The following is a 26658-nucleotide window of genomic DNA, read 5'->3' as shown; positions in this document are numbered from 1 at the left end:
CCTTGGATAAACCTGCCTTGTGTGTGCTGTGCTGATGAAGCAGTCATAACCCTCCCTGATGGACACCACCCCCATAGTCCCTTTCTTCCCACCAAACAGTGTTATGGCGTTAAAGGGACAGATTTTTGGTTTCTCTCAAAATTTACGTGGTTGTCTTTCCACAGAAGGGATTCATACGCCTGAGTTCATGGCAGCATTATGCGTAAGAGCCAAAAGGTGGAAGCAATCAGAATGCCCAACAATAGAAGGATGGAAAACAGAAAGAGATATTTCCATAGTGAAATATTCAGCCTTAAAAGGAAGTCCTGATGCACGCGAGGACAGGATGCGCAGTGAAATCAACCGGAGACAAATCACCAAGAGACAGATACTGTGTCATCCTGCTCACGTGAGGTTCCTAAGAGTCCAGCTCATAGAAACAAAGTAGAATGCTGGGTGCCAGGGGCTGGGGAGGGGGAGAGAGGAGTTGGTGTTTAATGGGGCCTCGCTTTGAGAAGACGAAAAGAGTTCTGGAGATGCAAGCTGGTGCTTACACAACAATATGAGTGGTGTCCTTAATGCCACTGAACGGTATATTCAAACAGTTTAAATGGTAAGATTTATGTTTTGTATTTGTTGTTGTTCAGTTGCTAAGTCATATCCAACTCTTTGCAAACCCATGGACTGCAGCATGCCGGACTTCCCTGTCCTTCACCATCTCCTAGAGTTCGCTCAAATTCATGTTCATTGAGTCGGTGATGCTATCTAACCATCTCATCCTTTGCTGCGCCCTTCTTTTGCCTTCAGTCTTTTGCAGCATCAGGATTTTTTCCAATGTTTTGTATATTTTACCACAATTTAAAAATGCTTAAAAAAAAAAAAAAACCAGAAAGGAGGTGATTGTTTAAACTCTGAAGTCCATAGGGGACATGAACAAGGTTGTGTTGATGTAAGTAGCCAGAAATTTTCTCCTCTGAGAACTTCTCTAGTCTTTAATCTAAGTCTGGGAATCCACAGAAATGTCAGGGTCCTTAAGGATGGCCTGTATTTTCCTAATTCAGCTGCAAACCCAGCATTCAAACAGCCTTAGGCGGAAGCTCAACATATACAATCAAAGACGAGGTCCAGCTGTGGGGAGCAGAGGTCCCCCTGCAAACCCTGGACTCCCCAAGCAGTCCTTAAAAATCCTGATTTGGCCCAACGCACCCATTTTGCAAATGGGGAGACAGACCTGCCTCTGAGTTTTCCATCTCTGCTCTTGGTTGCCTCTTAGGGCCTTTTGCAAAGTGATCCAGTGCTCACTAAGCATGAAGGGGACACCCAAGTCTGAGCTGCTTTGGCCAAGGAAGAGTGTTCCCAAGGCTCTGAGGTGCTCCAGAGTGGAAAAGAGCCTCTCTATGGGGAAGTGAGTCTCTTATCTGCAAACCCACCACATCCTGGGGTTTGGGGACATGCGCAGAGAGGCAAGGCATTGCTAGGACATGCCGATCCTGTTTCACTCGTGTGCCTGGAGCTCTTGGGCCACTTCTGCTGCCCTGAATCAGCTGTGGGGGTAAACACAACTGTTTCCCTGGTGGGAAACACCAGCATCCCCCAGTTCACACAGCAGGCCCAAGCCCTCGACTCTCTGGGGAGTGCCTTGGGCCCCCCTGACCCCTCATCATGACTCTCATAAACACAGTTCACACCGGCTCTGTCATCCATGTCCACAGACTGCCTCAGAGACACAACCCCGAAGGAGCTTAGAGGGGCTGACGAGGTGGGAGACTGGTGGGTGGCTGAGAAAACGACAGCGTGAGACTGGGGACACTGGACTCAGGACGCCTGTGAAAAGCGGACGAGAACTCAGCGCAGGCATTGGGGCGGGTGCCTTCTGGGGACAGTCGCTCAGGCGCTCAGTCCTGTCTGACTCTTGGCGGCCCCATGGACTGCAGCATGCCAGGCTTCACTGTCCTTCACCATTGCCTGGAGTTTGCTCAAACTTATGTCCGTTGATTTGGGGACACTAGGGTGCCACAAACAAGTGGCTTCCAATGACCCCAGGCCACTGAGAAAGGCCTGATGTTTACAGCAGTCTGTTTACAATGTTAGAGGTGGGCAGAGCTTTTGGAAACATCTACCTTCAAAGAAAATGACAGAAATAACCACAAGGTAAAAGGGGCAAGCTTTCAATTATTCTAGAAACTTTGTCACCCAGAGTCACCAAGAGCAAGACAATGGCAAAGCCTTATTTGTCTTCTCATTCTAGCAACTCAATATGTATTTACTGTATACTGGGCTTCCCAGGTGGCTCAGGGGTAAAGAATCTGCCTGACAATGCAGGAGATGTAAGAGACATAGGTTCGATCCCTGGGTAGGGCTGATCCCCTGGAGGAGAAAATGGCCACCCACTCCAGCATCCTTGCCTGGGAAATACCATGGACAGAGGAGCCTGGAGGGCTATAGTCCGTGGGGTCCCAAAGAGTCAGACACGACTGAGGACTGACAACTACATACTAGGAACTCAGTATTTACTGGACTGGAAATGGGCCTTCTAATTCTTCCTAATTATTACTTTTGCCACATTTTGGAAAAACCCAGAAACTTTCAAAGCCCATTCTTACACATACAGTCACAAAGGCGGGCCAAGGGCAGGAACTGTCTTCATCTTTAGCCCCTGGGGAACCTAGCTGCCTCCTTGCTCTCCTGTCCACACCTGGCCAGCTGAGTCCAAGCTGTATTCGTAAGTCAGGAGTGCAGCCCAGAAGTCCCTCTCAACTTACGCCTTTACAGTTGTTCAGCGCAAGTCACTTCTGCCGTGTGACCTCGGGCTGCCTCAGCCCCCTCTGTGGCCCAGGCAACCTGCCTGGAAGAGGAGAAGGCGGCAAGTGTCGACTGCTTTTTTGCCTAAGTCCCACCAAGACGCACCTGAAGGTGAGCACCCAACACAATGTCCCCGTGCGCATGTGGTTTCGTTTCTGGAATACTGTAGCCAACTCCCTAGTATCACCTCCCCACAGTCCAGAGGCGAAACAGGACCAGCCGCTGGCAGGGTGAGAGGACATCCATGCTTTCCATCGAGGAAGAGCTATGACTTGTCCTAGCCCCCAACCCCGTTGTTATTTAGTCACTCAGTTGTGTCCGACTCTTGCGACACCGTGGACTGTAGCCTGCCAGACTCCTCTGTCCCTGGGATTCTCCAGGCAAGAGTACTGGAGTGGGGTGCCGTTTCCTTCTCGGGGGAGGGGCGTCTTCCCAGCCCAGGGATTGAACCCGCATCTCCTGCACTGGCCGGCAAGTTCTTTACCACTGAGTCACCTGGGAAGCCCCTGTCCCCCACCACCACCCCCAAACTGCCCCATCAGATCTGTCCCCAGGAAAAGCACGGAGAGTGTCTAGTGGACAGTCACCCATCGCTGAGCCCTCAGGACCAGCCACACGACCGTCAGCCCTCCGAGGGTGCTGTGGGAGGAGTCGTAGGCGAGAAGAGAAGCCACAGCCGTGAAACACACCAGCACAATTAATATTCCCGTTCCTTGCTTTAGAAGGTGTTAAAGTTAATTGTGACTGATCAAAAAGCTTGTTTTCAGGTTGCTGCTGTCGCGTGTGTGTGTGTGTGTGTGTGTGTGTGTGTGGGTGTGTGTGTGTGTGGGTGGGTGGGTGGGTGCATCTTAAAGCTTTCCTTCTCCTCTCCACAGGGGTAGGGGGTACAGATGCTTTCTGTGTATTTTTTCTGGGGAAAAAATGACTTAAAAAAAAAAAACAACCCAGTGACAGAATCCTGATGCTTAAAGACTATGGATTTGGGGCTTTTGACAGTCGGCATACAAACCACTGTGCAAAAAGGAGGAAATGACAGCTGAGTCTCGGTGTCGCTGGGGAAGAGACAACAGACATCTTCCGAGTGACACGCACAGCGGATTCAAGTGTCTATTTTCATCTCCCCGTGTTTACAGGAAAAAGACAGAGGTGTCAGCGGTTCTCTGTGGAGCGGCTTCAATCACACCATAATTACTGCCGAGGAGCGGGTGGGGAAGAAGGGCGAGGAGCTGGGGGGCGGCCAGGGTGGGGGGAGAGTGGACCGAGGAGGAAGAGGTGGGAACCAAAACAGCTGCGGCCGCTTAAATTTTTCTCATCTGTTTTCCTGAGGCTGCCAGGTTAGCCCAGAAATTGAGCAATTTGGCAGAATTGAGTGGGATCGGCCAACTCGGCCGGGGGGTCGGGTGAGGGGAGGGTGGGAGGGCAGAGGTGGAGGTTAAGACACCTGGACCACCGCCTCTGGTCCTTTGGGTAAGCAGTGTCCAGAGGAAGGGATTTGAAAAGGCTGGGGGAGGGGAGCTGGGCTGGAGCCCAAGAGCTTCTCGCTTAGATCCCATGGCCAAGGAGAGAGGCAGTTGCCATGGTGATGGGGAGGCAGGTCCTGGTGGGTTGCTAGCCTTCCTCTATGCTCCCAGTGCCCCGCGGGCCCCACCCTGGGAATCAGAGTGGGCCTCTGACGCTGGCCACTCCGGGCTTCTGGGAATGTGAACACCTTTGCCTCACAGGTCTCCCTCCAATCTGGAATGTTCTGTCTGAGTGGAGACTCTGGGAGGTCTGGAGAGGCGGGTGGCAACTCTTTTAAGTCTTTCTTCACCAGAAAGTGATGGAGTAAGGAGGAAGTGAGAGAGGAGGGGAGGATGCGAGAGAGATGGGAAGGAGGGAGGAAGACGGAAGAGAGTGGAAGGGCGGAGTGGAGGGGAGAACAGAAGGCAGGTGAGGAGGCGAGGGTGGAGGGAGTCACTGAGGCAAGCGGCAGAGGCGAGACCCGCAGGGCAGGGCTGGGGGGAGGAGGTGAGGGAAGGACCAGCGCCAGCTCCTTCTCGGCTTCCCTCCTGCCTGCCTCGCCCCCCTTCTCCTCCCCACTGATTTCATTTACTTCACTTAATTAGCCCCCCTCCAGCGTTAAAAAGATGATGTGATAATGACGATGTGAACAGCCACAATACAGCGAAAGCTCCTCCATCTGCGGCTTCTCCAGCCCCCGGCCCGCTGACCCCATGGCCCCAAGTGTCGCTAACCTGGCCACCCCGGACCTGGCACATTAGCACTGCCAACTTCCTACCCACCCAGCCTCCCCCACCCCGGAAAAAAAAAAAAAAAGCCCTTAACCAATTTCAACTCTAAGCTTTGTAAAATCAATACAAATGACATTTCTCCCTTGTACACCAACGTACGAACAATAGCACCTTCCTACTCTGCCCTCCATATAATTGACAACTAACAGCTTTTCCCCTGACCGTAGACCTAATAAAAATCTCGTGGGCAAACCCACGACGTTTTCGTCTATTGCCCCTCTTTCTTTCTCATAGTGACTTATTGGGAGTGGAGGAATAAAAAACAAGACCTCCCCCTAAAATGAAGAAGCAACTTTCTTTTCTCACTCCCCAAGTCAGAAAATAGGCAAGGTAGAACTTGCAGAGAGAGAAGGTGAGATCCTCTAGCGTGCCCACCTTTGCCGGTAGGAGTTGCAGAGACAGAAAGCAACTTGCCTGAGGATACACAGTAAGCAACTCTCAGGCTAAATGCTATGCTTTTAGGGAAAGCCCCTCAAAGGTGCACACGCAGTGCTTGGGCAGAGTGAGGGCTATGCTCTAGGAATCTTCTCAGGTGGATGGTAAGGAGCCAAGGGAGCTGGAACTGAGCGCTAACCTCATGGCTCCAATCTTCAAAGGTGATGACACCCCCAGTTCTGGGGAACAGGTAAGCCTACCTCCAGGCCTGGCACCCACTATAGGTCAACACAGAGGTGTTCGATCTGCCCAACAACCCATTTCACGGATGAAGCCTCTTTGAAGAGGCTATGTTGCTTTCCGAAGGGTGATGGAGCCAAGGCAGGCAGTCGAGTCTGGAGCCTGAGTCTGGCCCCTGACACCTCTGCCAGGCCTCCAGGAGGCCGGTCAGCCTCACACCTAATCCACCACCCAACTGGCCACTTGGGGCTGCTCCTGCCACTCATACTGGAAGGCTCCCACTCCTTTCTATCCCACCTTCTTCTACCAGGTAAAGTCTATTCTCCTGCCACCTCTTTCAGGACGTCTTCCCAGAACAGTCCAGTCCACTCGGGTGCCATTTCACAGAGTGATCTCAGGCTGTCTATCCGTTGTCAGCACTGTTGATCTACATCCACAATCAGTGATGCCTGCCTTGGACAGAGAAGGGACACGATCATGGTGCACACTGGACAGTTCCCAGAGGGCAAAGGCCGCCTTGACCCTTTCAGCATCCCCATGGGACTGCTGCATTCCACTGGGCCGGTCCCTGCTAATACATATGGGCTAGAACCCGGATCGGAGAAGGCGACGGCACCCCACTCCAGTGCTCTTGCCTGGAAAATCCCACGGACAGTGGAGCCTGGTAGGCTGCAGTTCATGGGGTCGCTAAGAGTCAGACATGACTGAGCGACTTCACTTTAATTTTTCACTTTCATGCATTGGAGAAGGAAATGGCAACCCACTCCAGTGTTCTTGCCTGGAGAATCCCAGGAACGGCGGAGCCTGGAGGGCTGCTGTCTATGGGGTCACACAGAGTAGGACACGACTGAAGCGACTTAGCAGCAGCAGCAGCAGAACCCAGATCTGCCCCACTGCAGAGTTCAAGCCCTCAGCCCTCCACCCCATGCCTCTCTGGGACTTGACATTAGTCCTGATCCTACCACCAACGTGCCTGTGATTTTGAGCCTTGGTTTCCCCGCCTGTAAAGCGAGGGTGCTGGGCTCTGGCTCGCCGAGGTCCCTCCGAGGTCTGCCTCAGATAATTTGCGTTGTGCTGCCTCCCAAGGGCAAAGTGAGACAAAGGGACGTTTAATCAGATGTTGGTATAGGTAAGACACAAAGGTAAGAGAGGGTACAAGGGAGCAGCTAATTAGTAATATTGTTCTCCACAAGGTCTTCTCGAGACTTTCAATTAGATTGTTTTTCACAATAATAGTCCTCTCGAGGAGGGAAAAAACACACACAGGAGGCAAAGCCACTTTGCTTCCTTCTTCCCCTTTTGAGATAAATTCAAACAGGTCAGAGCCAGAATGATCCAACTCCTGTCCCAACGCCTGCCACATTGCACCTGGAGAAACTGAGCTACCAAGTCCAAGGTCATCAGCCAGGAGCCGTGAGCCTGAACTCCACGTGAGAGCCCTGGCATCCTGCCTCGAGGACCAATGCCCTGACCTGAAATCTGCCATGAGTTCTCTTTGGATTTTAGAGTCTCAGTGAAAAACATCCCAAGGGACAAAGGGCCATGACCTTGGCCTGGTTTTCTTTAGTTGTGTCATCTTTTTAAATTGACCTTAGCAAAGCGAGTTGAACACCTGCTCACACAAGGGACCTTAATCCCACTACCGGTACTCTCAACGGCTGGCTTGCCCCTCCCTCATGGAAGTCAGAAGCACGCAGCATTGCTTCATCACGCGGGACGTGAGATCTCCTCGAATGGGATGGGGCTTGGGTGCAGTCGAGACGACCCAGTGAGGGACTGAGAGGGAACCATGGGCTCTGACCTGCTTGGGGACCAGCCTCACCTTCCAGGCCCAGCCAGAGGTGGATATGGGGTGGGCAGCCACTCAGCACCAAGGCAGAGCCCCACCCCAGCATCATGCAAAAAGTCTAGTCCTAAAGGAAATCAACTCTGAATATACATTGGAAGGACTGATGCTAAAGCTGAAGCTCCAATACTTTGGCCACCTGATGTGAAGAATCCACCCATTGGAAAAGACCTTGATGCTGGGAAAGACTGAAAGCAGGAGAAGGCGGCGACAGAGGATGAGATGGTTGGAGGGCCATGACTGACTCAACGGACATGAGTTTGAGCAAGCTCTGGGAGATGGTGAAGGACAGAGAAACCTGGTGTGCTGCAGTCCGTGGGGTTGGAAAGAGCCAGACACAACTGAGCGACTGAACAACGAGCATGTCAGTGAGGACAGGCCCTCAGGCCCCGGCTGGCTCATAGTGCCCACCCCTGGCAAGATTCCCACCCTGCCAGGCCAGCTGGCCTCCTCAGTGTTGCCTTAATGACCATGAAATCGGCCCTACGTGGCCTGCTTCTAAGCCTGGCTGACCCGCCGCCCAGGGCATTGGAGTGCCTGGCCTCTGGGCCCTGGGCCCGCCTCCTCTCTCCTCTGCACCTCTCCCTGCTCTGGGGACAGCTCTTCTCCTGATGCCATCAGATATCAGTGGTCAAATGTCCCTCATCCCCACTTCACAGAAGGGAAACTGTCTGGCAGGGTGAAAGAACTTGCCCAAAGTCAGCCTGGGAGTAGCAATGCTGGAACGTGATGGGGGTTGTCAGGGGCCTCTGGGAGCCAAGCCATGCCCCCAAGGGTGGCGAGCAGACTTACCCCGGGACTTCATCCCGATGAAGCGGTTTTCCACGATGTCGATGCGGCCCACGCCGTGCTTGCCACTGTGGGAAGAACCATCTGGTCACTGGGGGCCGTGTGCAGGGCATCAGGATTCAAGACTCAGAGGACATCTGAGCCGGGTGAACTTGTCCAACCACCCATTGTACAGGTGGGGCAACTGAGGCCCAAGGAGGGAAGGGATTGCCTGGGACACACAGTGAGTTCAGTGTGCAACTTCCGTTACTTCCACCTGGGCCTGGCGTGGTACCCAGCCTTCTCCACTGCTCAGCTGTCCTTCTAGCCTGGCCTCACACCCAGCTGAGACCTGAGGAGGCTCAACTGGACCATCCCCGGGGGCAGAAGATGCTCTAGGGTTGTTCCTTTCTAAGGCCCAGGGCCACCGGGACTCTCGTACAGAACCAAAGGGCCCTACGCCTATGGGGCTGGTGCCAGGGCTGACTGCAGGACACAGGCCTGTCCTCCTCGGCTCCTAAGGTTCAGGCCGGGGCCACCAGCCACAGCAGTCCAGGCCGGGGCTGGCCGGTGGGTTCCCAGCAGGCACTCACGCGACTTCATTCAGGTACAGGAAAAGCTCCAAGGCTGTGCTGTGCGTGGTGCCATCCCCGACGTTGGTCACCTTCACAGGGACCCCTAGGGCGGGAGAAGAGGGCAGCGGGTCCATGGTCGGAGCTCAGCGGAGGAGTCTGTGGCTGCCACCCTGCCCTCCCCCTCCGCCCGCAACACCTTAAATGGATGTGACAGATATGGACTCCAAATGACTCCTTGAGAAGCCCAGTGCAGGTTGAGGCCTGCTGGGGAGAGAGAAGGGGCGAGAAAGCCCCCCAGAATGAAAGGGAAAATGCAATAAAAACGCGCTCCCCCACCCTTCCCATTCTCTCTGCCCCTTTTGCATTTAGGGGCTGTGAAATTGGAACCAGGCCCTGAACTAATTGAATTTCACGCTCCGCCATTGTCTTACGACGGAGGACCTTCTGTCCCACCAGTTACTGGGGGGCCAGCCTGGCCGAAGTGCGGCTGAACTCACACACACACACACACACACACACACGGCCCCCTGCCGCGTCTGTCAGGCGGACCCCCACGCCCCGACCCTGCACCCCAGATCGGGGCGAGATGCCTGTTCCAGCCGGCAAGCTGTTGGAGGCGCCAGTGAATTCTGAGAAGTCGGGTCTGGGGCGGCAGGAGGAAGGTGACCGCTTGGGAGGGAAGTCAAAGGGGGTGGCGGGATGGGGGGGTGGTGGGTGGGTTCGGGGTTGACTTTGAATAGCAAGGGGCACTTTCTCGAGCGGTGTGAAATGAGCAATAAATGTATTAGCGGCCTAACAAGAGAGCTGTAACAGTGACAAAGAAAAGCTGTTCAAAGTTGGCGGCTAATCTCCCACCCATCTGCCCAGCTCATTACCATGGAGCCAGCGATCGGATGCCAATCAGGCCTCAATAGCGGCTTTCGAGTCTTTATTAGCCGGGCGCCGCTTGGAGGGGCTTCGCTCAGGGGCTGTCAGCCTGGCCATTCTTAACCCCCATTTCCAGGGGTTTTATAACTTGGTTGTAAATTGCTATTAAATGTAAGTCTGCCCAATAATGAACCTTAAGCCCCTCTGCCCACCGCCCCGCCCCCCCGCCCCCCCCACCCCCGCCTCTCCCCTCTCCCTTTCTCTCTCCGGGCCCCTATTGTCGTCCTTGCAGGGCCTTGGATGAGGCCTGCCCCCAGAGACGAGCAGACATTGTTGCTGCCGCCGCCGGAGAAAGCCTCTTAGCCTTTAAAATAGTTAATAATTAGATTAAAACTTCAAATAAATTAACTAGAGAGTGAATGGGGAGTCGTCGGGGAGGGTTCCTCCGTCTACTTTTTTTTTTTCTAGACAGTCCCCAAATCATTAAAATGGATCACGTTTCTTCTCAGGCTCGGCCCTTGGGGCTGGCCTATCTATTCCTGGAGGAAAAGGGGGCCAGAGCTGGTGTCCAGCGTGCAGGACCGTCTGCGGCCTCCCGCTCACCTCCCACCCTCACCGCTCTCCCCGGCTCCAAGGGATCTGCGGGGGGTGGGGAGTGGGGTGTGGCCTGGGTGCACCCCCCCATCTTCTCAGAGATGATGCTCAGAGGCCTCACATCCACACGGCCCTGGGTCACAGAGGGTGGGCATAAGACTTACTCAGTGCTCCAGCTGTCCTTAAGGGCCTTAGACTTTAAGGGCCTTTTGGTCCCCAGGGGGCATGACACTCAAATGTCTGAACTGATGGCAGAGGTGGGGCCAGAGCGATGAAAACGCCCATTGGCGCAGCCAGGCCCTTGAGAAAGGCCAGGAGGCCGATGATTAAAGTACCACCATGCTCAGCAGCTACAAGCATCATTTCTGTGGCCCATTTTACAGGTGAACGAGCCTGAGACCCAAGGTCACACTAGCAGCAGGGAGCTGGGATCTGTCTCTGAGTCCCTTTCCTTCAGCTCCCTCCCTGCCTGTGGCTGGAAGGACCAGCCTCCCTGCCTGGAGTTGGGATGCCTTCACGCCCCCTTCTTGGATCCTCTAGCTCCTGCCCAGTGCCACCTCCTCCAGGAAGTCTCTCTGATTTCTGCAGCCTCCTGGAAAAGTCCTCTCCTTGGACATCCTGAGCCCTCACCCTGAAGCAGGTTCTGCTCCTTCCATTACCCAGCATGTCTTGCCTTCCCCTCTGTCTTCCAAGGCAAGGTGGGGGTGGGGAGGGTGTCCCTGATGCCAGGCTCAAGGCCAGGCACTCGGGCCAGGCCAGCAAACGCTTCATGTTGGTTGCAGAGAAGATGAGGAGGAAGTCAAAACATAACCAAGTGTGGCAGCAGCTTTGAACCCAGGGTGGGGAGGTAGGAAGATGCACCAGGCAGCTAACTTAGGAGTAGCTGTGGGATCAGAGGGGGCCCCCAAGGTTGGCTCTCCTACTGGATGAGCACCTCCTTGGTGATCACTCCTGCGCCAGATACACCCCATCCAGATTTCACTCTGTACCGTGAAAACATGAGGCAGTGAGTGTTCTTTTATCCCCAGTTTACAGATGAGGAGACTGAGGCCCAGGAAAGTGGAGTGACTTCCCCAGAATGCTTCCTCCAGACCTGGTGCCCACCGACCAGGGGACAGCCGCTGGGGTGCTTTCCTCCCAAATCTGAAGGCTTCCATGGATTATGCCATCCGGGGAGAGGGTAGCTGGGAACATTTGAAGACCCCATCTGAACCCTGGCTTCCACGAAACACAGGAGGAATACAGAGGGCTCATGCCCAGGGGGCTCCCAGGCAAGGAGGGGCAAGGAGCCAGGGCCCCAAAAGTCCACCCCATAGAGTCCTGACTGGGCAGGCACCTACCTTTCTTGAACTCAATCTCAAGGGTGTCCGGGCTGTTGGGGGCTTTGGCCGGGTCCTGGGTCTTTGTGTAGAGGCCTGGAGGCGCTTGGTTCTGACAAGACAGAAAGAGGTTGGAGGACAGTGTGTACCAGCCGAGCTGTGCCAGGTCAGTCTCCTGCAGCCCTCTCCAGAGCCAGGGTCCTGCTGGCACTTGCCATCGGCTGGCCAGTCCAGCCAGCAGGCCGGCCTCCCAGCCCCCCTACCTGGAGCCAGCCCCACTTGCCAGGGGCCTGGGAAACAAAGGGCTCGAGAAATCAGACAATTTTTCCCCTCAACTTGATCTCATCTTTTTCTTCGACGCCCCCACAGCTGGAGGTGGAATAGCAGGACGAGCCAGTCAGGCAGGAAAAGCGTGACTTTGGGGGAGCGAGGCGCTATGTGGGCTTCCCGGGAGCGGGCGTGGGCACACCCGCGCGCGCGCTCTCTCTCCCCGGCACCGGGAATCGGGGTTTATTCTGCACTGACCGCAAAGCTAATGACTGTGCCTGACCCCAGCAGGTGCTCCGGCAAGGAGAGCCGTCCCTGGGGTCCCTGAGGTTAATACACACAGGGAGAAAAGAGAAGAGCGAAGCAAAAACCCATTTGAAAACACATCAACCTTTATGTATATTTTTTCCTGGGCGTGTTGGAAATTGGGCCTCTTTCTCGACTCGATGCGGTGGTGGAGGGGCGGCTGGCTGCCTGGAACTCCCCAGGCCCCTCCCCTCCACCCCCCTACCCCGACAGGCTGCGGCTTGGACCCTTGCCACGATGAGGCCAGGGGGGCTCTTGGGCCGGACTGCTCAAGTCCGTCCCGTGGGCATCCCAGGGCCCAGCTGTTGTCCACCTGCTGACATCCTGGGAAGTGCCGTCCCTTCAATCCCTGGCTGTCAAGACCCTGCAAGCATTCCCATGTCACTTCGCATCTGCAGTTTCCTTTGCGTTTTCTGCAGCCCTGGTGGGTGAGGTCAAGAATTGTTCCCCCACCTACAGAGGAAGAACTAGAGGCGGACAGGGACTGTCAGGGCTGTTACGTAGGCTGTGTGGGGGTGGCAGCGGCCACATGGCCCAGGGCAGGAAACCCACGAGGCCTTGAACAGTGATGTGATAGATTTCAGAGTGGTGGAAAACACCCCAAAGCTGGGAGTCAGGCTGTGACAAGTTGCTTCACCTCTTTGAGCCTCAGTTTTCTCATCTGTAAAATAGGTGGAGAGGGGGAATGATATCTGCTTTTGACTGCCTTGGGCTTCCCTGGTGGCTCAGACAATAAAGAATCTGCCTGCAGTGTGGGAGAACGGGGTTTGGTCCCTCAACTGGGGAGATCCTCTGGAGAAGGGAATGGCTACCCACTCTAGTACTCTTGCCTGGAGACAACTGAGTGACTAACACTTTCTTTTGACTGCCTTACAATTTAAATACATAGGCAGTTTCTGTATTTCTTACTGGACATGAAAGTCATCCAAGAAGGTGCCAACTAGGGCCTGGTGCTGTCACCTGCCCTGCAGGTGACAGGATGACTGGAACAGCCTCCTGGTGACACTTGCCTCGGAGAAGAGCTGCTCGGGTGGGGCAGAGAGGTGGGGCCACCGGGACCCCTGAGGTCGCTCCCTGTGGTCACCTTGCTTGTTGACTCTATGTCAGGATGACCAACCATCCTGGTTCCAGACTCGGAGACCCTCCCCCCACCACCCAGTCCTGGGCAAACAGGGACAGTGATCCTTCTAGCTTTCCTCCTGGGCTTAGATGGGACTGAGAATAAAGCCCTTGAGCCTTCAAAGTGCCTTCGAGGCCAGCTGCCATCATTTCCTGTCTCCCCTTAGCGGGCAGGAGCAGAGACCCAGAACGGACCTCCAAGACAGACCCAAGGAGGGGTGAGGGGCCTCCTTGAGGACCTGCAGCCTGATGGCTCCATGGACCAGGTGGAAAAACCAAGGCCAAAGAAGCCGCCTGTCCCCATCACGCCACCCCGCCCCCGGTGTGGGAGTCAGACCGAGGACTCGAGAACCCCTGTCCAGTGCTCTTTCCGCTGCTCCCCACCACCACCACCCCGCCACTGTTTCCCAGCTGCTTTGTTGAGAGACAGCACGAGGGATATGGTCAGAGACATGCCCGGCTCCACAGGCCTAACCAACCACCACCTTCCCTGGGACCAGGGCTATCCTCGGCCAAAAGGCAAAGTGATCCAGGGCTTGGGGCCTCTGGGTGACCAACAAGACTCCACAGGTCCTTCCCCACTTGCTGGGGGCCCCTCACTGACTGTCCAGCCCCAGGTTGAACTCCAAGCTGCCTGCCAGGGCTGAGACCCCAGCCCCTCCATCCGAACTCTCCTGCCTCCCACCTCTACCCGCACTGGGCCTTCAGACTTGGACCTGGGGCTTGTCACCTTCTCCTGCCACACTTATCAGAGCCACAGACACGACGAGAATGGAGCAGAATGAGAGTGCGTTCGGGAGGAGAGAGGAGGTGGGAAGACCAGGCGGGTCCGGCATCCCCACTCTCTCTGCAGTGGGAAGCAGGACACCCTGACAGCACCGATTAAATAAAATAACTAAATAGAAATAAAGTGACATTTGCTTTGCATTCCGAGGTGGTGGCTCACGCCTGCCTTCTTTTTACTCTGCCTTCCTAAAAGCCCAGTTCAAATGACAAATAGTTTGTTGCTGAGTATCAATACCACCTATTTATCCATCCCAGCGGGAGGGCTCACTTCCAATGTCGTCTTGGGTTGGGGGTGTGGGGGTGTTGGGGGAGGGAAGAGAGTGAAGAAAAAAAAAAAGGAGCGAGAGAGAGTTGGTGGGGCGGGAGGGGGGATGGGGAGAGGGCGAAAGAAAGCATGAAACAGGGCTGAGAAGGAGAAATTGGAAGCAAATGGCCCATGAAGTAAACCATGATGTAGAGGCATGATCGATGCGGCAAATGGTTTATTCATCCATCAGATATGGCGGGCCGGCGACTGAATGAACTCTTTCACTGTGGGCCGTATGAAGTTAAAGCAAGTAAATTTCTATCTTTCTTCGCATTAGCTGCCTCATTGCCCTTCAATCAGCCCTCATGGAGGCAGAAAATGGCTCCACCATCTGCCTTCAAACCCTCCCCTCGGCAGGCCTCAGGCTTTTTGGGAGCGGGGGTTGGGGAGGGAGGGGGCCACTGGTTCCCTGAGCTCGGTCTCCCCAGTGCCTCCAGAGGGGGCCAGGGCTGCCCAGCGCACAGAGTTCCTCCACTCTGGGGAGCAGCACCCACCCGGGCCCCTGGAACCTACTGGTGGCAAGGGGCTGCCTGCCCTGGCCCCCACCTGCAGCAGGGCGGCCTGGGAAAGCGGAGCTGGAGTGGGCCAGCCCCTGGGTCCCTCGGCCTGGCTCTGCACTTCTCAGCGGGAGTGTGGTCTCCCCATTCCCCCTGGGAAGGGCAGAGCAGAGCATCCACTCCTGAGAGAAGAACCTCATCTCCTTCCTCCCCCAAAAGAGCTTAGCCGGCAGGAGGAGGGATGAGGGAGGAGGGAGGAGGGAGGGTAGGACCCCTGGTTCCACGGCTGAGGCCTTGGGGCCCCGCGCCAGGACAGACCAAGGGCTTTCACATCCCAGGAGGCAGGTGTTGCCTTGTCCAGCTGTTTGCGTAAGAAGCCAGAGGCTCAGAGGGGTTGGGTAGCTTACCCAAGGTTGCACAGCCATAGAAGCAAAGCCAGGATTCATCAGACCCAAGTCTCTGGGAACCACGCACTCACCTTCTCACTTGACTAGCGGGTAGAATCCTGAAAAATACACTGGCTAGCACTTCCTTGTCCATGCACTGCCCTCATTAGAAAGGAGGCCTGAGAGGGGAAGGGACCTGCACCCCGGCAGTGAGGTGAGAACATCATGGCTGCTAGAGGAGCCACTGGGCTCCGCTCAGCCTCCCCCAGCCCCCGGGGTGCTGACTGACTGGCTAATTAGGGGTGGCCGGCCTGGGTGTCATGGGGTCAGCCAAGCATGAACTGGAAAAGCCTGTGACCAGCAGGCAGTGGCCTTGTGGGGCCGTCAGCCTCCAGGGGATGAGGGTGTGGGCTCTGCTGAGTGACACCGCTGGGCTGAGGGCAGAGAGGGTGGGGAGGGGAGGTGTGCGGGCCATCGGGGGAACCGGAGGCTGCGGGAGGGCGGGTCATTCCTCTGGGCCTCCGTTTCCTCCCCCAGGACACAAGGAGGCTCAGAGCGGAGGAGAATGCAGACCCCAGGCTTGGCTCTAGAAACAGCCCGTGGTATAGGTTAGATTATTGCCAACACCGATCCAGAGGGCCCGGTCCCCACGGGGAGCTCTCTCCAGGACCAGGCTCACTTCACCCTCGCCCAAACCATCCTCTCCAGCTGGCCTTCCTAGATCGTGTGCCGCCCCCCGCCGACACCCCTCCACCGCCCTGGCCCAGCTGCACAAGGGCCCCTGCCCACCCCCAGCTCACCCCACCCCAAATCAGCCAGGGAATGGAGACAGTCCCTGGGGGGACAAAGAGATTTTTTTTTTTCTTTCTTCCCAGGATAGATTTCATCCTGCCTCCCCCATCTCCCACGGTGGGCAGGGGGAGACACAAAGGAACCCTCCACTCCCCCAAAAGAGAGAAAAACCTTAACTTCAAACAGGGCCCCGAAGTCCAGAGGGAGCCAGCCGGGGAGGCTGGGGACCTGGGACCAAGGCGGGCGGGCTGGCGTGTGCGGAGCCCAGGCCCAGACAAATGGGCCTCGAGGCTCCGATCTGTGCCATCTCCCCCTGTGGCAGCGGCCGAGGCAGCCGGAGAACTGGTGGGCACAGACTGGGCCCTCCCACAAGTGTCTCATCTGCCTAATTGCTTCTTTATTGTCTCACAATCGCACTCTCCGTTCCCTGAAATATTTCCTTCCCCTATTCATCGTGGCAGCAATTAAGAAAAAAAAAGAGCTCGGGGAGGGGGGAGGATCTGAAAAAACGCAGTGAGGAGTGGGCAGGCGACAGGGGGTCCGGTGGGGAGGGTCGGGGAACACAGGCAGGGCTCAGCCCCAGCCCCATGCCCGGCCCCCCGTGAAATTTCAAATTAGGCTACAAACACACCAGACCGTGTCAGCATGGAGCAGCCAAAACCAAAAGACTGGGCTCGGGGGAACGGGGGATTACCTTGGGGTTCTCCAGGATTCCAGCCTCGTAGCTGCAGGGGAGAAAGAAGGAAGACAGAGGCGGGGTCAGTGCGGGAGGAGCAGAGGGACACACCAACAGAGGCGGCCTGCCCTCCCTGAGGCCGCCGGGCTCCGTCCCTGAGGGCGGGGCCACAGGTCGCTGGGCCACCACTCCATCGCGACCCGGACGGGTCGGTGGTCACCGAGGCTGGCGGAGCGCTGGACAGGCAGGTCCCTCTTACCTGATATGCATCAGGTTCTCGTCCATGCTCCACGGGTTCTTGGGGGTGACAGGGACGGGGATTCCATGTTGCTGCAGGTAAGAGGTTGAGACCACACAGGTGAGACAGTGTTGGCACAAGGCAGCTCGAAGGACGTGAGGGTCAGGCCTGCTTGCCTCGGTTTCCTTTCAAAGTCAAAGACACCCCCAAACTCTGGCTCCCAGGCCAACAAGACCCTGGACCGCCCCCCACCCCCACGGTCTCCTTCTCCCCACCCCAGGCTGGCCTGGGGAGTGATGGCCCCATTTCTGAACACCCCAGGTAGAGACTCTAAGACCCAGTGTCCGAGATGCTGTGGAGTGCATGCCGACCTTGGAGGTTTCTTCCAGAAGATTCTGAGTCCACACTTCAGGTGCTGAGGGTCTCCCAGCACTGTCCGTGGACCGCCACCCTATGAGCTGGGAGGTGGGATGGACCCAGTTTTCATTGTGGATTTCGACCAAGGCATGTGCACCCACGGGGGTGCTTAATGCTCATCCAAGAAAGCAAGAGGCGCCCACAAGAGCCTCTGGTTCAGGACACTTGTTCCCAGGGTGTGGCTGGGCACTTCCTGGGCCCACGTCCCCTCTGCTGCCTGTGGTCACCACGTGCACCACCCTGCAGCCCTGAAGAGGAGTAACCCTCCATCTGATGACACTTTGCTTCCCAAATGATCCAATTCTTTGTTTAGGGGGAGACCCCCTGGGGACCCTGGGCCTGAAAGGTCTTTGGTATTAAAGACATCTTTACTTCCTGAGCTGTCCCTTGCCACCCAGGCTGACACCTGGTTGGATCCAGCACAGGATACCATCCTGCTCGCTTCTCCCAGGTACACCGGCTACAGAAGACAGCTAAGCCAGCCTAGCCCAGCCCCTATAAATCAGCAAGACTTCCGCTCTGCTTCCTAGGCCCCCCTTTTCAGCACCTCGCCCAGGTGGGTCCCACCAGTCTCCACTAGCAGTACTCCATCTTTCCAGACAGCTCTCTGCCCCAGCTCAGCATACCCACAACTAAGATTCTAGAGGCTTCCTCCAGGGACCTGCTGTTTCCTTCATCACCACCTTAAAATTTCAAAATAAATTAGGTTAAACCTTCTGGATATTTTTTCCAGTTTTACCAAGAAATTCCATTTTTAAAGCAACAGCCCACATCCACTCTAAAATCTGCATCCTCTTCAGTGGAGACCACATGGGTGAACGGAACACTTCACTTCGAGGCTGATCAATGTCGGGGGCTCTTTGCCCCCGACAGAGGTGCCTAGAGTCAAATCCACATGCTTGCCCTGTTCTGTCTCCAGGCAGAGAAGGCCCAGTGTGGGGACCAGGACCCTGTCTGTGCCAACTGGGCTGAAATCCCCGCAGAGGAGACTCCCCGGGCTGGGGGCTGAGAAAGCCAGTGGGCAGGTTCCTTGGAGCCTTTCTTCTGGGGGGTGGTTTGGAACCACTCTTGCCTTTTCTCTCTCCCACTGGGGCTCTGCTGGAGCAAAGAGAGAAGAACAGGACCGGCAACCCTTCCTTGGCAGGGAGACACACACAAATGCCAAACACAAGCCCTCCACCAAAGAGGCTTGTTTCCCCTCCCTTCTCTGTCCTGAGCTCCCCGCCAACATACACACCCACACCCCGGAAACTCTGGATGCAACTGCCAACAAAAAACAAAACTGCCTCTTGCGTGTACACAGATGACGCCCCGCTTTCTGGACCCGACCTTGCACGTTGTCTTTAAAAGAATTATGGTGACAGTGATAAGGATGGGGTGATTCTGAGTGGTTTACCCGTTGGATGATGGATTTGCGTAGGGGGAGAGGGAGAGAGATACAAATGCATGTTTGCCATGAGTCTCCCTACAGCACCTTGTGGCCTGGGCAACTTAACGGGTCTCGAAAGCGGGGCTTTTTCAAAGCCCCATTGATTTTTGTCTCAGCTGAAGCAGCTGCGTGGCTCTGAGTTTTGGACAGAGTCTGGCTGCTGCTCAGTTATTCTGGTCACTCTCGGGTGCAGAGACACGGCCATCATTCTAGAACGTGGTCAGATTTTTCAGAGCTCGATTCTGATACCAGCCTCTGAGGGAGGCTCAGTGGTGGCAACCCAGACTCTCTCGCCAGGGCAAACTTTCCTGTTTAAAAGGTTATTTGAGACAGAAGCTGAGCCAAGGGCCTTGGGACAAACAATGACTTCAGAAATTCTGGCAAAACCCAGGAGCTGCTTCTGCTTGGGAGCTTCACAGAAACGAAGGACAGTGTTACGGGTCAGCCCTTTCTCCAACCACGACTGCTGGCGTGAGAACAGGGATGGGCTGGGGCTCCAGACTCATTATTCTTCAAGATAAAATGTGCTTCAGATTCTGTATCCTCAAGGAGACCAAGGAGGGGGAAGAAAGCCTCTAACCCCATTCCCTTAATAGCTCTGCTATTTGGAAATTTGTTTGGCAACATATGGGCTTGCTCTTGTAAACTCCCCTTTTAATAATAAAACAACAGATGGTCGAGGAGATCTTTCCTCCGAGCTCTCCAGGTCTTAATGGGATGCTGACAGTAGGGGCAGGGCTGGGTCCCCGCCGCGTCCCCCGCCACGCGGCACCTTGGCTGCAGCAAGAGCTCACAGCCAGCCCCGGCGACTGCTATTTAAAAACCCGAGCAATTTTCTGGTGCGTGCACCAGGTTGCTTTCCCCTGTCTGATTGATTGAGGCTGTTTGTCAAGCGCTGCCACCGAGTCGCTAAAAAGAAAGGTACCCTGGGGAGTGGTAAGGATCTTGATGCAAAACTTCTAATCTGTTTTATTGCAACTTGTGCTTCAAAAAGGGCTGGTGCTGCAGAAGTCCCTGTCTGCCTCTGGCCCTCGGAGCACCTACTCGTTCCTGCGAGAGCACCGGGGACAATTAGTCAGGTAATTACAGGCAGAGACCAGCCTCGCTCACAGCCCCGTCTGAGTGATTGGCACACACTGCAGAGGTGCCAATCTGAACGGGAAGCGGAGGGGCACCGGCATCCTCCCGCTGGGCAGACTGGGGTGGGGGGGCGGGGTGACCTGAGAGATGCTCAGTCCTGGCAAGGACCACAGTTAGTTCTGTGGGGCTGGCCCAGGGAACAGGTGCTGGGGGAGGGCACCAGGGCTGAGGTTTGGTCCCCAGGCACGGGTACCAGCCCCAGCCTCGAACCTCTGGAGGGACATGCCTGGGAGGGGCAGTGGATGAGGGCCAGGGTGATGGCGGAGTCCGGCCTTACCTTTGCGTACTCCATCAGATCGTTGCGGCCCTGGAAGCGGTTATAGAACTCGGGCATCCTCCAGGGAGCGATGACCTGGACACGAGACAAGGAGTTAGGCCTGCTGATTCCTCCAGGCGCTGAAGCTGCAGAGCCACCTTCTCTGATAAGGGGCCTGAGGGTCCACCGGTGGCCTGGGTGGGGGGATCTGTGTAGCCCACAGGAAGGTCGGTGGGCAGGGAACCCCCTTAGGCAGGGGAAGGACACAGCCTGCCATCCCAGAGGGTGGTTTTGGAGAAAGCTTGCGTTCCATGGCAGAATGGCTGCGTGTCCCCAGGCAGGTCCCTGCCCTTCTGGATCTCAGTCTCCCCAACTGAGACGTGAGGGTTTGAACCAGACAAGCCTCAAGTTTCTCGATGCACCCCTGTCCAGAGGTCCAGGCCGCCCCCTCCACCCCGGCTCCTGGTGACTAAAACCACCTAGCCTGGCCCTGCGGGGGCTCAAATACATCCTCCGACCCACTCCTCCTGCCACCCTCCCACCCCCCACCCCCAGGGCTGCTCTGGGTGGGGGAAAGGAGGGGAATTGGAGCCTGACTGGAGGCACAGAACTCATCCTACCAGCCTGGGGGTGGAGGGTCAGGGACAGGTCCCCCAAGAAGAGCCCCCACTCAGCCTTGGAGCCAGCCAGGCCTCTGTTCAACTGGGGTTGGGGAGGTGTCATCTAGATGGAGAAGCTGGTTTGATTTCTAGGCTGGGGGTGCCAGTGGGGCTGGGGTGGCTGTGCCCCCCACCCAAGTCCTGGAATGAGCAGAGCCTGGGCGGAGCACCCTCTGGCCTCATCCTGGTTCCCAGAGACCAGCTTGGGGTGCCATCACCAAGCCTCATTCCACCCCTGGGCTTGGCTTCTGCAGACAAAGACCCAGAAACCATACACCCTGACCCCCCAAGTTGCTGTGGGAACAGAGAGTGGGGGTCAGGCCAGGGCCCAGGCCCACACACCTGCAGCATCAACAGGCAGCTTCTGTTTGGGGGGCTTCTCTGCCTCCTGGTGTTTGGTGTCAAAGCAGATCACTAGAGCTTATGACTGCTCACCTCTGGGCCACTCTCACCCCCTAAGCAGCTGCTGGCTGGTTGGTTAAAGGGACAGAGAAAGAGGTTCCACTTAAAAGAAAAGAATGAGAGCCCTTAGGGCCCTCGCAGACTTGGGAAGGGCCCATCTTTTGTAGCTTTAGCCGGAAGTGGCCGCAAAGAAGCTTGGAGCCACGCCCACCCACACTGTCCAAAGTGGGAGCCAGGGGCCACACGTGGCCTTGGAGGCCTGAACTGTGACTGGTCCCGGTTGTAAGTGGAGCACACAGCGGGTCTTAAAGACTTGGTACCAAAAGAATGTAAACTATTTCAACATCGATAACATGTTGAATGACACCGTTTTGGATATATAAGGTTCAATAAAACTTATCATTAAAATGACACTGCCTGTTGTTTTTCATCTTGGTTTTTTGACGGGGCCACTAGAAAAATTGAAATAATCACCTTGGGACTTGCGTTTGCAGCGCGCAGTGCAGCTCTGCTGTGGGCTCTGTTCACTAGATGCCCAGAGGCCTGGGCCTGCTTTTCCCCCTCCCAGGAAGGAATCCAAGAAACCGGGGTCAGGGTTCAGGCGGCCGGGGAGGAGGGGGCCTGAGGGGGCTCCCGCCGGGGTGGAGGGCTGTGAGCAGCCCTGAAATCAGCCCAGAACGGTCCTAGTCCGCACGTGGGAAGGTAGGCGTGGACCCGCAAGGATGCTGCTGGAAGGGCGGCCTCGTCTTTCCGTCCAGCGCCTGACCCACCCAGGCGCCAGGGCAGCCTCTCCGGGAAGGACGAACGGTCAGGGACAGAGCGCTGTCCCCTGCAGCTGGGGTAAGTGGAGGGAGTGCTCCATGGAAGAAGGGCACCACCCGCCACAAGGCCCCTGTCTGGGGAGCCTCCCAGTGAGCCCCGTGCCCTCCTCTCCCCACCCTGGGCCTCAGCCACCAGCACCCACCCTTTCAGAGGAGAGAAGCAACATCCTACCTTGATCTGGGGGGCCAGCGAGTAGCAGGTGAGCTCAAACCGGATCTGGTCGTTCCCCTGAAACATACAATGGGGGGTTTCAGGAGCCACAGAACCGGGACTGGTTGGGAGGGTTCAGGGGAGAGGCAGTGCCAGGCGACCTTCGACGGTGCCCCCTGGGTGCTCCTGTCTCCGCACAGGCTCTCCCCTCCTGAACCGGGTGCTACCAACCCGTCTAAAAGATGAGCACTAGGCTTTCTTGGAGAGGGTTTTCTGCCCTGGACTCGAGCCCGGGTCTCCGAGTGCAGAGCCAAGCTGTGAGGGGACTCGAACGTGCAGGATGGGTGTGCACAAGATGCCCATGTGACGGTGCGCGCTGAGACGTGACGATCGGGCCCCCCGTGTGCACCGGAGTGAGGGTGCACCGTGGCAGGTGGCGGCTGTAGGCCACGGCGTGCACAGGCACGGGTGGGTGTGTGTCTGGGAGTGCAGCAGGCCTCACACAGGGGTCATCATGTATGTCCACTCTCCGAGGTGGCGGGGGGGCGGCGCATACACCTGCGGGGCTGGAGGCCTGGCTCCGCTGAGACCTCAGGCAGCCTCCCTGGGGCTGCCCATGCCTCAGCCTCTTCCTGCCTGGCCTCACTGGCCCTACGATTGAGCTCATTTCCGGGGGTTTCATGGCATTTTGTCCACTGAACTGAGAGCCCTGTATCCTCTGTGAGCCTTGGGTATCTCGTCTATGCAGTGGCTGTTTGGGGGAGGGGTTGGATGCGGATGACCACCGAGGCCCTTTGCTTCTCTGCACAAACTGGTCCAGAGGTAGGAGGGGCTTGTCCAAGGGCACAGAGCCCAGCCCAAGCCAGGACATGGGGGCCCCATCACCCCCTCCCCCTTGGGTGAGTGGTCTACGCCCTCGAGGGGAGGAGGAGAGGGCCCAGCCCACCAGCCCCGGAGACAATGGCTTCCAGCCACCCGCCTGCCCCCCATCAACTCAGCGGCCTGGAGGGAGGCTTAAGCGCTGTGGAAATAACAGAGGGACCTCTCGCCTACTGTGAAAACTGCACGGGCGCAGCCAGGCAGCGGTGGGAATAACATGTTATTTTCCAGAGTCTTGTCAGGCGACGCGGAAATAGTGGTTTCAGCCCCTCTCCTCAGAGCCAGGAGCTGAGGCTGCTCCTCTCTGATCGCTCCCCGGGCCCATGGGCTGGGCCAGACCAGCCGTCCCCACTGGCCTCCGTCTGGTCCTCCAGTGAGGGCCTACTTTGTTCTGGCTTTCCCATGGGAGAGCCACCTGGCACCAGTGGGGGGTTTTTAACCCTGTTTTGCAGATGAAGTGATTCAGGCTCAGAGAGGTGGAGACACTTGTCCAGGGACACACAGCCAGAAGGCACCAATCCCACCCTGACAGCTCACCATCAGGTCACGGGGCTGAGCTCCATACACAACTCCACAAATCCTTACACGGCAGCGCCCCATTATTATCCCCATCTCAGAGGATGAGATGGTTGGGTGGCGTCACCGACTCAATGGATGTGAATTTGAGCAAACTCGGGGAGAGAGTGAAGGACAGGGAAGCCTGGCGTGCTGCAGTCCATGGGGTTGCAAACAGTTGGACACGACTGAGAGACTGAACATCGAATAACAACACAGATGGGGAAACTGAGGCCCAGGTGGTAATGCCCGCTCGAGGGCCAGTGGGCTGCACAGTTCCTGGAGCAGCGGCGGTGGTTCTTGATTAGAGGCAGGCTTACTTTAGACTCGGAAAGCATATGGTCTAGTGTTGCATATCATGGTGATTATTCCTGCAGGGCTTCAGGTTTCCCCAGCACAATGGTGGCTTGTGCTTCCCTGGACCGGCATGTCTGGTTGGGGTCTGCCTAACAGGATCGCCGTGGGGACACCCATCTGTTCCCGAGCCAGATGCCCTCGCAGGAGCCAGAGTTGAAAACTCTGTCCCAGACAGGCTCTGAGACCTGTCCAGTCCTTCCCCTTCCTAATTCCAGGACCCCCAGCCCCAGGGAGGCCCTGGCAGGTTCCAGGGGGCCGAGGGGGGAGGTGTATCACATCCTGCACACTCGCCATGTGTCCACGCGCGGACACACGTGCGCAGGTGCAGGTGTGCCCTTGGGGACTGCACAGGGCCCTCCCATCTGCTCCTGGACGAGCCACACAGATGGCGCTGTCTACAAAACTGTTGCCCACGGCCCTCTGGCTCCTATTCCCAGGCCCCTCTTCCAAAACCAGGGGAGGGAAGGAGGGAGGAGGCTCAGGAAGGGCCACCCCAGCTCCCATGCAGCCCTCTGGTGGGGAGGGATCAGAGTCCCCGAAGGGCTGTGAAGGGGTGGGCCTCAGCCCTCTCTGTACCAGGTGCCACATGGGCTGGGCCTGGGCAGGGAAGCCATCTCAGGCCTCTGGGTCTTTGCACAAGCTGTTCCTGCAGCCTGGGGTGCCCTTCCTGCTTGACATCACTGCTGACTCCTGTTCCCTCTGACGCCTCAGGGCCACCATTACCCCTTGCTGGGTTAGTCCCCGATACGAGCTTCCCAGGCAGTGCTAGTGATAAAGAACCCGCCCACCAACACAAGAGATGCAGGTTCGATCCCTGGGTCGGGAAGATCCCCTGGACGAGAGCATGGCAACCCACTCCAGTATTCTTGCCTGGAGAATTCCACGGACAGAGGAGCCTGGTGGGCTACAGTCCATGGGGTCAGAGTCGGACACGACTGAACTGGCTTTGTCCAGATGGACAGTCCAGGACATGGAGGAAAGCCAGTGCTGGGTAAGGGTTCAGTGGGCGGAGTCAGCGAGCCGGTGCATGAGAGAGGCTGGAATGAGGACCACAAGGCCCTGGGTCTCTCCACTGCCCAACTTGCAGAAAGTTCTGGCTCAAGTGGCCCATGTGGATCTGACTCTGGGTTGCCAGCCTTCTGCGGCTGCACACTCACTCTGGATGCTCATCTCACGTGTTCAAGTCATGACGCACCCCCCTCCCGGCGCGGGGGGGTGCGGACCAAGAGCCCACCAGCCCCTGCAGGTGGGTGGCCTCTCTCTCCCCAGCAACGCCTCACGCCTGACATCCTCTGGAACCCTCCAGGCCTCCCTGCTCCTCCCCAATCTCTTCCCTCTTGTAGGCAGCTGTCTTCAGAGGCTGCTGGGGGCTTTCCCAGGTCATGTAAACAAGGGGAAACCAAGGCATGGGAGTAAGTCATGTCCATCAACCCCCAGAAGAGATGGGAGATGTTGGGGTGGAGGGCAGACAGGGCCCCCCGTCCCCTGTGGCCTTGCTGCTGGTCTTGGAGCCCCCCAGTGATGTTTCAAATCTGTCTCTCTAATGGACACTGAACTGCAGGACCGTCCCCAGATCTCCAGAGGCCACAAAACTACCGCAGACAGTATTCTCAGAACCCAAGCCCTGCAGTACCAGAGGGAAACAGAGGTTCCCTGCAGGGTCAGCCCAGGAAGGCCGCAAACCTGAGCCTCTGGTGCCCTCTTGTGTCCAAATGCAGAAACGCACACAAGTGCTGGCAGCTGTTTCCACCTGTGGGCTTACGTGCTCAATTATGTCTGGCTCTTAGCAGCCCCATCGACTGTAGCCCACCAGGCGCCTTTGTCCATGCGATTTCCCAGGCAATACTGGAGTGGGCTGCCATGTCCCCCTTCAGTAGTGTCTGACTCTGTGACCCTATGGAGAGTAGCCCGCCAGACTAGCTCACAGGTAGCTGGGAATGGCTTCCCAGGGGGCACAGTGCTAAACAGTTCATCGGCCAACCTCGTCCCCAACACGTAACGCTTCCAGGCCCCGCCACCATGGCACCGTTGAACTTAGAAAAGTTGGAAATGCCACAGACTCTCTTAAAATAAAATTGGCCTTATTTTAAAAACAATGAACCTAAGCTGCTTTGATGGGTTTCCCTGGTGTCTCAGTGGTAAAGAATCCACCTGCGGTGCAAGAGCCCTGGGTTTGATCCCTGGGTCGGGGAGATCCCCTGGAGGAGGAAACGGCAATCCACTCCAGTATTTCTTGCCTGGAGAATCCCCATGGACAGAGGAGCCTGGTGCGCACCCGACCCTTCACAAACTTCCGCACAAGCTTGCTGACTGTGCACCAGGTGAACGAGTGAGCTTCCAGGCACACGAGCCGGCGCCGCCTGGTGGGGGCGCTGTTCGGCAAAATAAAAATGAAGTCACTCAGTCGTGTCCGACTCTTTGCGACCCCATAGACTATAGCCTACCAGGCTCCTCTGTCCCATAGTCTGTAATGTGGTTGCCCTGGAAACGAAGACAGGGCCTCCTCTCCACTTTGCAAGTGAAGAAACTGAGGCTCAGGAAAGGCAAGGGCCTTACTCAGGG

At 56.6% G+C, this 26658-nt stretch overlaps 1 protein-coding gene across 2 annotated transcripts in view; it reads right to left on the bottom strand.

Moving 5' to 3' along the window:
- Positions 1 to 26658, bottom strand: part of ASS1 (argininosuccinate synthase 1) — a 52290-nt gene that overhangs the window by 12223 nt on the left and 13409 nt on the right. For both annotated transcript variants that reach the window (XM_040225391.1, XM_040225392.1), the window contains exons 5-11: positions 22327 to 22383; positions 20294 to 20368; positions 17052 to 17122; positions 16811 to 16841; positions 11678 to 11768; positions 8895 to 8979; positions 8326 to 8390 (exon numbers count right to left, since the gene is read on the bottom strand). In XM_040225391.1, the coding sequence (XP_040081325.1) occupies positions 8326 to 8390; positions 8895 to 8979; positions 11678 to 11768; positions 16811 to 16841; positions 17052 to 17122; positions 20294 to 20368; positions 22327 to 22383 (475 nt within the window). The remainder of the gene's footprint in view (positions 1 to 8325; positions 8391 to 8894; positions 8980 to 11677; positions 11769 to 16810; positions 16842 to 17051; positions 17123 to 20293; positions 20369 to 22326; positions 22384 to 26658) is intronic.

This window comes from Oryx dammah, unplaced genomic scaffold (assembly GCF_014754425.2).
Source record: "Oryx dammah isolate SB20612 unplaced genomic scaffold, SCBI_Odam_1.1 HiC_scaffold_25, whole genome shotgun sequence".
Classification (NCBI taxonomy): domain Eukaryota; kingdom Metazoa; phylum Chordata; class Mammalia; order Artiodactyla; family Bovidae; genus Oryx; species Oryx dammah.
The sequence above is the reverse complement of the archived record's forward strand: the minus strand, read 5'-3'. Positions and strand labels throughout refer to the sequence as shown.